The sequence below is a fragment of the Bombina bombina genome, chromosome 2 (genome assembly GCF_027579735.1).
Source record: "Bombina bombina isolate aBomBom1 chromosome 2, aBomBom1.pri, whole genome shotgun sequence".
Taxonomy (NCBI): domain Eukaryota; kingdom Metazoa; phylum Chordata; class Amphibia; order Anura; family Bombinatoridae; genus Bombina; species Bombina bombina.
This window is the reverse complement of record NC_069500.1, coordinates 1,403,724,195-1,403,738,448: the sequence shown is the minus strand read 5'-3', so window position 1 is coordinate 1,403,738,448 and position 14,254 is coordinate 1,403,724,195. Positions and strand designations below refer to the sequence as shown.

The 14,254-nt window shown below is 40.9% G+C and overlaps 1 protein-coding gene across 1 annotated transcript in view; it reads right to left on the bottom strand.

Moving 5' to 3' along the window:
• Positions 1-12,962, bottom strand: part of NAGK (N-acetylglucosamine kinase) — a 96,714-nt gene extending 83,752 nt beyond the window's left edge. The window contains exons 1-2 of the mRNA XM_053704335.1: positions 12,915-12,962; positions 4,613-4,697 (exon numbers count right to left, since the gene is read on the bottom strand). Of these exons, the coding sequence (XP_053560310.1) occupies positions 4,613-4,697; positions 12,915-12,943 (114 nt within the window). The 5' untranslated portion in view covers positions 12,944-12,962. The remainder of the gene's footprint in view (positions 1-4,612; positions 4,698-12,914) is intronic.
• Between the last annotated feature and the right edge of the window lie 1,292 nt (positions 12,963-14,254).

The following is a 14,254-nucleotide window of genomic DNA, read 5'->3' as shown; positions in this document are numbered from 1 at the left end:
TCCAGCATAGTTATTGTTTATATGAGACAATAACATGTATAATGCACTTTTCCAATGACCTTACTGTCCTGTAACTCTTATTACTAAAAAGGGAAACACCACAGGAGAAATTGATTTACATTGTTAAACAGTTTACACATCAGAAGATAGAAAGGGTAGCATCCTGCCATCTAGTGGTCAAAATACTAAACACAATTAGACTGTAAGAGCTTGGCAGACGTGTGAAGAAGGGTCCTCTGCTGTACAATGCAATATCTTAATCTGACAATATATTAAGGCACTAAAAGGTCTCATGATCTACCCAGACTACCCAAATGCAAAACTCTTGCAAAACCGTTTGCTTCAATAAAATGTTAACATGAGGTTTAAAAGGACAAATGTTTCTCTCATGGTTTAGATAGAGAATATCATTTTAAACAACCTTCTAATTTACTTTTATTATCTAATTTGGTTCATTCTCTTGATATCCTTTGCTGAAAAGCATATCTAGATAGGCTCAGTAGCTACTGATTGGTGGCTGCACATAGATGCCTCGTGTGATTGGCTCACACATGTGCTCTGCTATTTCTACCACAAAGGATATCTAAAGAATGTAGCAAAATAGATAATAGAAGTAAATTATAATGTTGTTTAAAATTGTATTCACTATCTGAATCAGGAAAGAATAATGTTGGGTTTAATGCCCCTTTAACATAAAACACCAAATTTTTCTTTCATGATTCAGATAGAGCATACACTTTTAAACGTCTTTCTAATTTACTTCTAATTTTAAATTGTCTTTGTTATCCTTTGTTGAAAAGCAGAAAGGTAAGTGTGCATGTGGCTGCAGTACCATATGGTAGAGGTTTTGCAACAATGCTATGCATAAGCAAGAGCACTAGATGGTAGCACTATTTCCTGTCATGTAGTGCTTCAGGCATGTGCACGCTTCCTATCTAGATATCTCTTCAACAAAGAATAACATGAAGCTAATTTGATAATAGAAGTAAATTGGAAACTTTTTTAAAAATGTTTGTTGTATGAATCATAAGAGAAAAGGTTTGGGTACCACGTCCCTTTAAGTCCCGTCAAGTTAAGAAAATATATTTTATCACTTAAAGGGAAACTATAGTCAAAATGTTCTGTCATCCATATGAAAGAGTAGCATCTAAACATGATTTTTATTAAACAATCTGAAGTATGAGCTTTTAAAAAAAACTAAAACTCATACATTTGTAGCGTACAGGTAGCCCTCAGTTTACGCCGGGGTTAGGTTCCAGAAGGAATGGTTGTAAATCGAAACTGTTGTAAATTGAAACCCAGTTTATAATGTAAGTCAATGGGAATTTAGGGAGTTAGGTTCCAAACCCCTCTCAAAATTGTCATAAGTAACACCTAATACATTATTTTTAAAGCTTTGAAATGAAGACTTTAAATGCTAAACTGAATTATAAACCTAATTAAATCATCACACAACAGACTGTATCATCAAACTAAGTTTAATAAACAAAAACATTTTTTTACTTGCATTTTTCTGCAAACAGTTCTCTGCAGTGTTAGCATGATAGATAATATTGGATCTGCACTTATTCTATGCATTTCAATCTGGAGTGATTAATAGGCAGTTATCCACCCTCACCTCAAGCTGCAGGACAGGAAGATAATAGGGAAGTGGCTGCTAGATCTTGTTGCTCGATAGGTCTGGTCTGCTCTGTGTACACAGATCAATTTCAGTCTGCTAAGCTTGCATTACTTTGCTGCAACAGAAGCGGACAGCCCCACCTACTGGATATTTTAATTAGTGCAAAAAGGTTGTTATTCTGAAACGGCGCAAATTGAACCGGTGTAAACAGAGGGCCACCTGTACTTACTACTAATGCTCATTGGCTGATAGCTTCTTCCTGTTAATACCCATTGGTTGATTGTTACTTCCTACTAATGCTCATTGGCTGATAGCTTCTTCTTGTTAATACCCATTGGTTGATTGTTACTTCCTACTAATGCTTGTTGGCTGATCAACCCATTGGTTGATTGCTACTTCCTGCTAATGCTCATTGGCTGATAGCTTCTTCCTGTTAATACCCATTGGCTGATCGGTACTTCCTCCTAATGATCACATTAGTAGGAAATACCTATAGGTCAAGGAGCATTAATAGGTGCACAAATGACAATTGTATATTAGTTTAACCACTTAAGCCATTTGTCTAGCTTATTCTGTTGATGTAGTACCTACGTCCAACCTTCTGGCTCATGCTGTGCTCCCCACTGTCAGCTTTTGACAGAAAAGGCTGCAGCTAGAGGCAGAAGGCATCTGCCTTCATATGGTAATGAAGAACATTCTTCCTTTACTATATAAAGGGTTCCCTACGAGACAGAAAAAGAATTTGAGGAGGAGGAAGGGTTCCATGTGATACATAAAAAGGGGTAAGGGGGGTCCGTAGGAATGATCACTTGGAGGGGGGCAAGGGGGGTTCCCTATATTACAGAAAAACCTTTTTATTAATAAATAAAAAATAAATAATTACTATAAACTGGGGGACGGCAGTGATCAGGGAGGGGGGAGTGTTGAGGAGGGATCCTACAGTGAAAATAAAAAATAATAATAAAAAAATAATAATAAAATCAAAAAAATAAACTGCATACTAGCAGATCTTCTCCCAGTACCTAAGATGGTGGTGACCAGTGGGGGTGAGGGAGGGAAGAGAGCTGTTTGGCAGCGATCAGGGGGGAAGGTAATTTCTACACTAAAGCTAAAATTAACCTTACAAGCTACCTGATTAACCCCATTCACTGCTGGGAATAATAGAACTGCGGTGTGCAGCTGCAATTAGCGGCATTCTAATTTAAAAAAGGCAATGGCAAAGCCATATATGTCTGGTATTTCTGAAGAAAGGGATCCCAGATAAGCTTTTACAAACATTTGTGTTATGACTGCACAAGCGGTATGTAAATCATTTTAGTGAGAAACAAAAAGTTTGTGAAAAAGTTAACAATATTTTTAATATGATCGCATTTGCTGGCAAAACTATTGCGTGAAATATACCAAAATAGACCTAGATCAATACTATACACTCACCTGACACTTTATAAGGTACACCTGTTTAATTGTTTGGTAACACAAATTGCTAATCAGCCAATCACATGGCAGCAACTCAATGCATTTAGGCATATAGACGTGGTAAAGACGACTTGCTGAAGTTCAAACTGAGCATCAGAATGGGGAAGAAACGGGATTTAAGTGACTTTGAATGTGGCATGGTTGTTGGTGCAAGACAGGCTGGTCTGAGTATTTAAAAAACTGCGGATTGACTGGGATGTTTACACACAACCATCTCTAGGGTTTACAGAGAATGGTCAGAAAAAGAGAAAATATCCCGTGAGCAGCAGTTGTGAGGACAAAAATGCCTTGTTGATGGCATAGGAGAATGGGCAGACTGGTTCAACATGATAGAAAGGCAACAGTAACTCAAATAACCATGTCATGATCCACTGTGTCATCCTTCTAAGCCCTTCCCCTTTTCCCTTCTTAACCTGCACATACCCCGACACAGGTGCTTAGTAATTTGGTTTAGTGTGCTTTCCAAACTAACAAACACTGAGCTCCTAACTTAACAAGGAATTCCTTTCCGGATTCTCTGAAAATTACTACAGAACTTACTTCTTGAGCCAATACCTTCTCAAGCATATCCTTCTGCCTACATATTCTGTTTTGGGAATTTTCTGAGGATATTTGTTTAATCATCTGTTCCACTTACGGACTGCCTTATACTCAAATCTGCAGCTGCTGTAAATCATCAGCTATCAGGAACCTCTCCTTCTCGTTTCTGCCAGTATTATATGCAGCGTACCTCCCCAGCTCTAAACCTGAGCAAACTGCCCAGATCACTAACGGTGCGTAACTGCACAAATTCTACCACCATTAACTACTGCCATATCAATCCAGGCGCAGTTAGTCCGGATCCGTTTACCTGCAACTTACTCACTATCAAAACACCAGCATAGGAGCAATACACGGAGCTCCGTGAAGCGGACTTAGGCTCCGCCCACTCCTTGTGACGTCACGTTCCTGGCAACTCACTCTAGGCAGACGTTCTGTCCACTGCATTTCTGTGAGCCGTACTTCCAACTCTTGCTGCCACACGGTGAGACTTTTTTTCTGGAGATTTTGTTTCCATAAATATCACAAGTATCAAATACACTAATTGCTATTTTGTCTACTTCCAACATAGTAGTACTTTTGTCCAGTGGTACAACTATAACATTTCATTAGCCAATATACCTAAAGCTAAGACATCTGCAGTTGAGAACCAAACACAAAAAACAGCAACTACAAGTTTCTTACAAACTTCTCATTAAAATCAAGGTATGCAGAATACCATCTCTAAACGCACAACACATTGAACCTTGAAGCAAATTAAAACATTTTTTAAAAAACCCCACAAGGTTCTATGTCTGTTTAAATGGTGTAAAAGCAAAAACGCTAAAAATTCTCCGGTATTTTGGGCAAGTTTTTCTGTAAAATTCACAGGCCTGAAGGAGTTAAATAGTTAGTTAGTTAAATAGTTTAACTCTTCACATTTATTTTCAAGATTGATGACAGAAATGTTTTGAGTACATTGTGCCACAAACTTACCCAGTGGTTAGTACACGGGCCATCAGTTTCAGACAGGATCTGCCCATTTTGTGAGATTAAGACAGCTTTGGAATGCGTTCCTCCCCTAGAAGCCCAGGAACGAGTGATAAACAGACCATGGCACTGCATCTCAGTGATCTAAATATTCATTATGCTAAGTCTAAACAATGTGTGAGATGTACACACACGTCATATCTTATAGGAAAAAGTGACATATTAGGGCAGAGTGTATAGTGACTGTCTACCAGGAAATTTAGCACTAGATGCCTTGTGTTTAAGGGAGCACACAAGATACGCACTCATCCATTATACACACCACACACATCTAATCCACTATACACAGCACACACACACACACAGATCTAATCCACTATACACAGCACACACGTCTAATCCACAGTACACACACAGATCTAATCCACTATACACAGCACACACATCTAATCCACAACACACAGAGATCTAGTCCACAACACACAGAGATCTAATCCACTATACACAGCACACACATCTAATCCACAACACACACACACACACACAAAAATCTAATCCACAACACACACACAAAGATCTAATCCACTATACACAGCACACGCACAGATCTAATCCACTATACACAACACACACACAAATCTATTCCACTATACACAGCACACACACAGATCTAATCCACAGCACACACACAGATCTAATCCACTATACACAGAACACACACAGATCTAATCCACTATACACAGCACACACACAGATCTAATCCACTATACACCACACACACACACACACACACACACACACATCACACACAGATCTTATCCACTATACACAGCACACACACAAATCTAATCCACTATAAACAGCACACACACAAGATCTAATCCACAGCACACACACAGATCTAATCCACAGCACACACACAGATCTAAACCACTATACACAGCACACACAACTCTAATCCACAGAGCACACACACACACACACACACAGATCTAATCCACTATACAGAGCACACACACACACAGATCTAATCCACTATACAGAGCACACACACAGATCTAATCCACTATACACCTCTCACACACACACACACACAACACTAATCCACAGAGATCTAATCCACTATACACATCACACACATAGATCTAATCCACTATACACATCACTCACACAGATCTAATCCACTATACACAGCACACACAGATCTAATCCACTATACACAGCACACACACAGATCTAATCCACTATACACCTCAAACACACAGATCTAATCCACTATACACCTCACACACACAAATCTAATCATCTATAAACAGCACACACACACACACACACACACTTGATATAATCCACTATACACAGCACACACACACACAGATCTAATCCACAGCAAACACACTGATCTAATCCACTATACACAAAACACACACACAGATCTAATCCACTATACACCTCACACACACACACACATATCTAATCCACTATACACATCACACACACACAGATCTAATCCACTATACACATCACACACACACAGATCTAATCCACTATACACATCACACACACACACAGATCTAATCCACTATACACAACACACACACACAGATCTAATCCACTATACACAACACACACACACAGATCTAATCCAAAATACACAGCACACACACACAGATCTAATCCACTATACACCTCACACACACACAAGATCTAATCCACTATACACAGCACACATACAGATCTAATCCATTATACACAGCATACACACAGATCTAATCCACAGCACACACACACAGATCTAATCCACAGCACACACACACAGATCTAATCCACAGCACACACACACAGATCTAATCCACAGCACACACACATATATAATCCACAGCACACACACACACAGATCTAATCCACAGCACACACACACACAGATCTAATCCACAGCACACACACACACACAGATCTAATCCACAGCACACACACACAGATCTAATCCACAGCACACACACACACACACACAGATCTAATCCACAGCACACACACACAGAGATCTAATCCACAGCACACACACACAGAGATCTAATCCACAGCACACACACACACAGATCTAATCCACAGCACACACACACAGATCTAATCCACAGCACACACACACAGATCTAATCCACAGCACACACACACAGATCTAATCCACAGCACACACACAGATCTAATCCACTATACACAGCACACACACAGATATAATCTACTATACACAACACACACACAGATCTAATCCACTATACACAGCACACACAGATGTAATCCACTATACACAGCAAACACATAAATCTAATCCACTATAAACAGCACACACAAGATCTAATCCATTATACACAGATCACACACACACACACACACAGAGCTAATCAACTATACACAACACACAGAGCTAATCAACTATACACAACACACACACACACATATCTAATCCAAAATACACAGCACACACACAGATCTAATCCACTATACACATTACACACACACAGCTCTTACTCACTATACACATTACACACACACAGCTCTTACTCACTATACATATCACATACACACACAGCTCTTACACACTATACACATAACACACACACACAGCTCTTACACACTACACACATAACACACACACACACACAGCTCTTACTCACTATACACATCACACACACAGCTATTACTCACTTTACACATCACACACACAGCTCTTACTCACTATACACATCACACACACAGCTCTTACTCACTATACACATCACACACATATACACATCACACACACAGCTCTTACTCACTATACACATCACACACACAGCTCTTACTCACTATACACATCACACACACCTCTTACACACATCACACACACACAGCTCTTACTCACTATACACATCACACACACACACACACAGCTATTACTCACTATACACATCACACACACACACAGCTCTTACTCACTATACACATCACACACACACACACACAGCTCTTACTCACTATACACATCACACACACACACACACAGCTCTTACTCACTATACACATCACACACACCTCTTACACACATCACACACACACAGCTATTACTCACTATACACATCACACACACACACACAGCTCTTACTCGCTATACACATCACACACACACACAGCTCTTACTCACTATACACATCACACACACACACACACACACACAGCTCTTACTCACTATACACATCACACACACAGCTCTTACTCACTATACACATCACACACACAGCTATTACTCACTATACACATCACACACACAGCTATTACTCACTATACACATCACACACACAGCTCTTACTCACTATACACATCACACAGCTCTTACTCACTATACACATCACACACACACAGCTCTTACCAACTATACACATTACACACACAGCTCTTACACACTATACACATCACACACACACAGCTCTTACTCACTAAACACATCACACACACAGCTCTTACACACTATACACATCACACACACAGCTATTACTCACTATACACATCACACAGCTCTTACTCACTATACACACAGCTCTTACACCCTATACACATCACACACACAGCTCTTACTCACTATACACATCACACACACAGATCTAATCAAATATACAAAGCACACACAAATCTAATCCACATCAAACACACAGATCTAATCCACTATACACATCACACACACAGCTCTTCCCCACTATACACATCACACACAGATCTAACTACACACACATACACATCACAAACACACACACAGCTCTTACTCACTATACACATCACACACAGCTCTTACACACTAAACACATCACACACACACAGCTCTTACACACTATACACATCACACACAGCTCTTACTCACTACACACATCACACACACACATACACAGCTCTTACACGCTATACACATCACACACACACAGCTCTAACATACTATCTACATAACACACACAGCTCTAACACAATATACACATCACACACAGAGCTCTTACTCACTATACACATCACACACACACAGCTCTTACACACTATACACATCACACACACACAGCTCTTACACACTATACACATCACACACACCTCTTACACATTATACACATCACACACACAGCTCTAACACAATATACACATCACACACAGCTCTTACTCACTATACACATCACACAAACACAGCTCGTACACACTAAACACATCACACACACACAGCTCTTACACACTATACACATCACACACACAGCTCTTACACACTATACACATCACACACACAGCTCTTACACACTATACACATCACACACACAGCTCTTACACACTATACACATCACACACACAGCTCTTACACACTATACACATCACACACACAGCTCTTACACACTATACACATCACACACACAGCTCTTACACACTATACACATCACACACACAGCTCTTACACACTATACACATCACACACACAGCTCTTACACACTATACACATCACACACACAGCTCTTACACACTATACACATCACACACACAGCTCTTACACACTATACACATCACACACACAGCTCTTACACACTATACACATCACACACACAGCTCTTACACACTATACACATCACACACACAGCTCTTACACACTATACACATCACACACACACACAGCTCTTACTCACTTTACACATCTCACACACACACACAGCTCTTACTCACTTTACACATCTCACACACACACACACACAGATCTAATCCAATATACACATCACACACACACAGCTCTTACACACTATACACATCACCCACAGCTCTTACACACTATACACATCACCCACAGCTCTTACACACTATACACATCACCCACAGCTCTTACACACTATACACATCACCCACAGCTCTTACACACTATACACATCACACACAGCTCTTACACACTATACACATCACCCACAGCTCTTACACACTATACACATCACACACACACAGCTCTTACACACTATACACATCACACACACACAGCTCTTACACACTATACACATCACACACACAGCTCTTACACACTATACACACACAACTCTTACACACTATGCAGATCACCCACAACTCTTACACACATCACACACACAGCTCTTACACACTATACATATCACACACACACAAACATCTTACACAGCTCTTACACACTATACACATCAAACACACTATTCACATCACACACACAGCTCTAACACACTATACACATCACACACACAGCTATAAAACACTATACACATCACACACACACAGCTATAAAACACTATACACATCACACACACACAGCGCTAACACACTATACACATCACACACACAGCTCTTACTCACTATACACATCACACACACACAGCTCTTACTCACTATACACATCACACACACACAGCTCTTACTCACTATACACATCACACACACACAGCTCTTACACACTATACACATCACACACACAGCTCTTACACACTATACACATCATACACACAGCTCTTACTCACTATACACATCACACACACACAGCTCTTACTCACTATACACATCACACACACACAGCTCTTACACACTAAACACATCACACACACACAGCTCTTACACACTATACACATCACACACACAGCTCTTACACACTATACACATCATACACACAGCTCTTACTCACTATACACATCACACACACACAGCTCTTACTCACTATACACATCACACACACACAGCTCTTACTCACTATACACATCACACACACACAGCTGTTACACACTAAACACATCACACACACACACAGCTCTTACACACTAAACACATCGCACACACAGCTCTTACTCACTATACACATCACACACACACAGCTGTTACACACTAAACACATCACACACACAGCTCTTACACACTAAACACATCACACACACACAGCTCTTACACACTAAACACATCACACACACAGCTATTACTCACTATACACATCACACACACACAGCTCTTACACACTAAACACATCACACACACACAGCTCTTACACACTATACACATCACACACACAGCTCTTACACACTATACACATCATACACACAGCTCTTACTCACTATACACATCACACACACACAGCTCTTACTCACTATACACATCACACACACACAGCTCTTACTCACTATACACATCACACACACACAGCTGTTACACACTAAACACATCACACACACACACAGCTCTTACACACTAAACACATCGCACACACAGCTCTTACTCACTATACACATCACACACACACAGCTGTTACACACTAAACACATCACACACACACACAGCTCTTACACACTAAACACATCACACACACACAGCTCTTACACACTAAACACATCACACACACAGCTATTACTCACTATACACATCACACACACAGCTCTTACTCACTATACACATCACACACAGCTCTTACTCACTATACACATCACACACACACAGCTCTTACACACTAAACACATCACACACAGCTATTACTCACTATACACATCACACACACACAGCTCTTACACACTAAACACATCACACACATACAGCTCTTACACACTATACACATCACACACACAGCTCTTACTCACTATAGTACTATACACATCACACACAGCTCTTACTCACTATACACATCACACACACACAGCTCTTACACACTATACACATCACACACACAGCTCTTACACACTATACACATCACACACACACAGCTCTTACACACTAAACACATCACACACACAGCTCTTACACACTAAACACATCACACACACACAGCTCTTACACACTAAACACATCACACACACACAGCTCTTACACACTAAACACATCACACACACACAGCTCTTACACACTATACACATCACACACACAGCTATTACTCACTATACACATCACACACACAGCTCTTACACACTAAACACATCACACACACAGCTCTTACACACTTTACACATCACACAAACACAGCTCTTACTCACTATACACATCACACACACACACAGCTCTTACACACTATACACATCACACACACACAGCTCTTACACACTAAACACATCACACACACAGCTCTTACACACTAAACACATCACACACACACAGCTCTTACACACTAAACACATCACACACACACAGCTCTTACACACTAAACACATCACACACACAGCTCTTACACACTATACACATCACACACACAGCTATTACTCACTATACACATCAGACACACAGCTCTTACACACTAAACATATCACACACACACACACTTTACACATCACACACACACAGCTCTTACTCACTATACACATCACACACACACAGCTCTTACTCACTATACACATCACACACACACAGCTCTTACTCACTATACACATCACACACACACACAGCTCTTACACACTAAACACATCACACACACAGCTCTTACACACTAAACACATCACACACACAGCTCTTACACACTAAACACATCACACACAGCTCTTGCACACTATACACATCACACACACACACAGCTCTTACACACTAAACACATCACACACACAGCTCTTACACACTAAACACATCACACACACAGCTCTTACACACTATACACATCACACACACACACAGCTCTTACACACTAAACACATCACACACACACAGCTCTTACACACTAAACACATCACACACACACAGCTCTTACACACTAAACACATCACACACACAGCTCTTACACACTATACACATCACACACACAGCTATTACTCACTATACACATCAGACACACAGCTCTTACACACTAAACATATCACACACACACACTTTACACATCACACACACACAGCTCTTACTCACTATACACATCACACACACACAGCTCTTACTCACTATACACATCACACACACACAGCTCTTACTCACTATACACATCACACACACACACAGCTCTTACACACTAAACACATCACACACACAGCTCTTACACACTAAACACATCACACACACAGCTCTTACACACTAAACACATCACACACAGCTCTTGCACACTATACACATCACACACACACACACAGCTCTTACACACTAAACACATCACACACACAGCTCTTACACACTAAACACATCACACACACAGCTCTTACACACTAAACACATCACACACAGCTCTTGCACACTATACACATCACACACACACAGCTCTTACACACTATACACATCACACACACACAGCTCTTACACACTATACACATCACACACACAGCTCTTACACACTATACACATCACACACACTTACCCTTCGACTCCTCCATACACAGCAGACATGTTAGTTCCTGTATACAGAGATCAGTCATGTGACACGTCAGCTGCTTCTCGACAGCAAACCAGGAAGTAACTGAAGTGTCAGAAATACAGGGGGGGGGGGGGTTGATAGCAGAGAGAGGTAATACAGGGGATGTAGTGATAGCAGAGAGAGGTAATACAGGGGATGTAGTGATAGCAGAGAGAGGTAATACAGGGGAGGTAGTGATAGCAGAGAGAGCTAATACAGGGAAGGTAGTGATAGCAGAGAGAGCTAATACAGGGGAGGTAGTGATAGCAGAGAGGTAATACAGGGGAGGTAGTGATAGCAGAGAGAGCTAATACAGGGGAGGTAGTGATAGCAGAGAGAGCTAATACAGGGGAGGTAGTGATAGCAGAGAGGTAATACAGGGGAGGTAGAGATAGCAGAGAGAGGTAAAACAGGGAAGGTAGTGATAGCAGAGAGAGGTAATACAGGGGTAGGTAGTGAGAGCAGACAGAGGTAATACAGGGGAGGTAGTGATAGCAGAGAGAGCTAATACAGGGAAGGTAGTGATAGCAGAGAGAGGTAATACAGGGGAGGTAGTAATAGCAGAGAGAGGTAATACAGGGGAGGTAGTGATAGCATAGAGAGTTAATACAGGGGAGATAGTGATAGCAGAGAGAGGTAATACAGGGAAGGTAGTGATAGCAGAGAGAGGTAATACAGGGAAGGTAGTGATAGCAGAGAGAGGTAATACAGGGGAGGTAGTGATAGCAGAGAGAGGTAATACAGGGGAGGTAGTGATAGCAGAGAGGTAATACAGGGGAGGTAGTGATAGCAGAGAGAGGTAATACAGGGAAGGTAGTGATAGCAGAGAGAGGTAATACAGGGAAGGTAGTGATAGCAGAGAGAGGTAATACAGGGGAGGTAGTGATAGCAGAGAGAGGTAATACAGGGGAGGTAGTGATAGCAGAGAGGTAATACAGGGGAGGTAGTGATAGCAGAGAGAGGTAATACAGGGAAGGTAGTGATAGCAGAGAGAGGTAATACAGGGAAGGTAGTGATAGCAGAGAGAGCTAATACAGGGGAGGTAGTGATAGCAGAGAGGTAATACAGGGGTAGGTAGTGATAGCAGAGAGAGTTAATACAGGGGAGGTAGTGATAGCAGAGAGAGGTAATACAGGGAAGGTAGTGATAGCAGAGAGAGGTAATACAGGGGAGTTAGTGATAGCAGAGAGAGGTAATACAGGGGAGGTAGTGATAGCAGAGAGGTAATACAGGGGAGGTAGTGATAGCAGAGAGAGGTAATACAGGGAAGGTAGTGATAGCAGAGAGAGGTAATACAGGGAAGG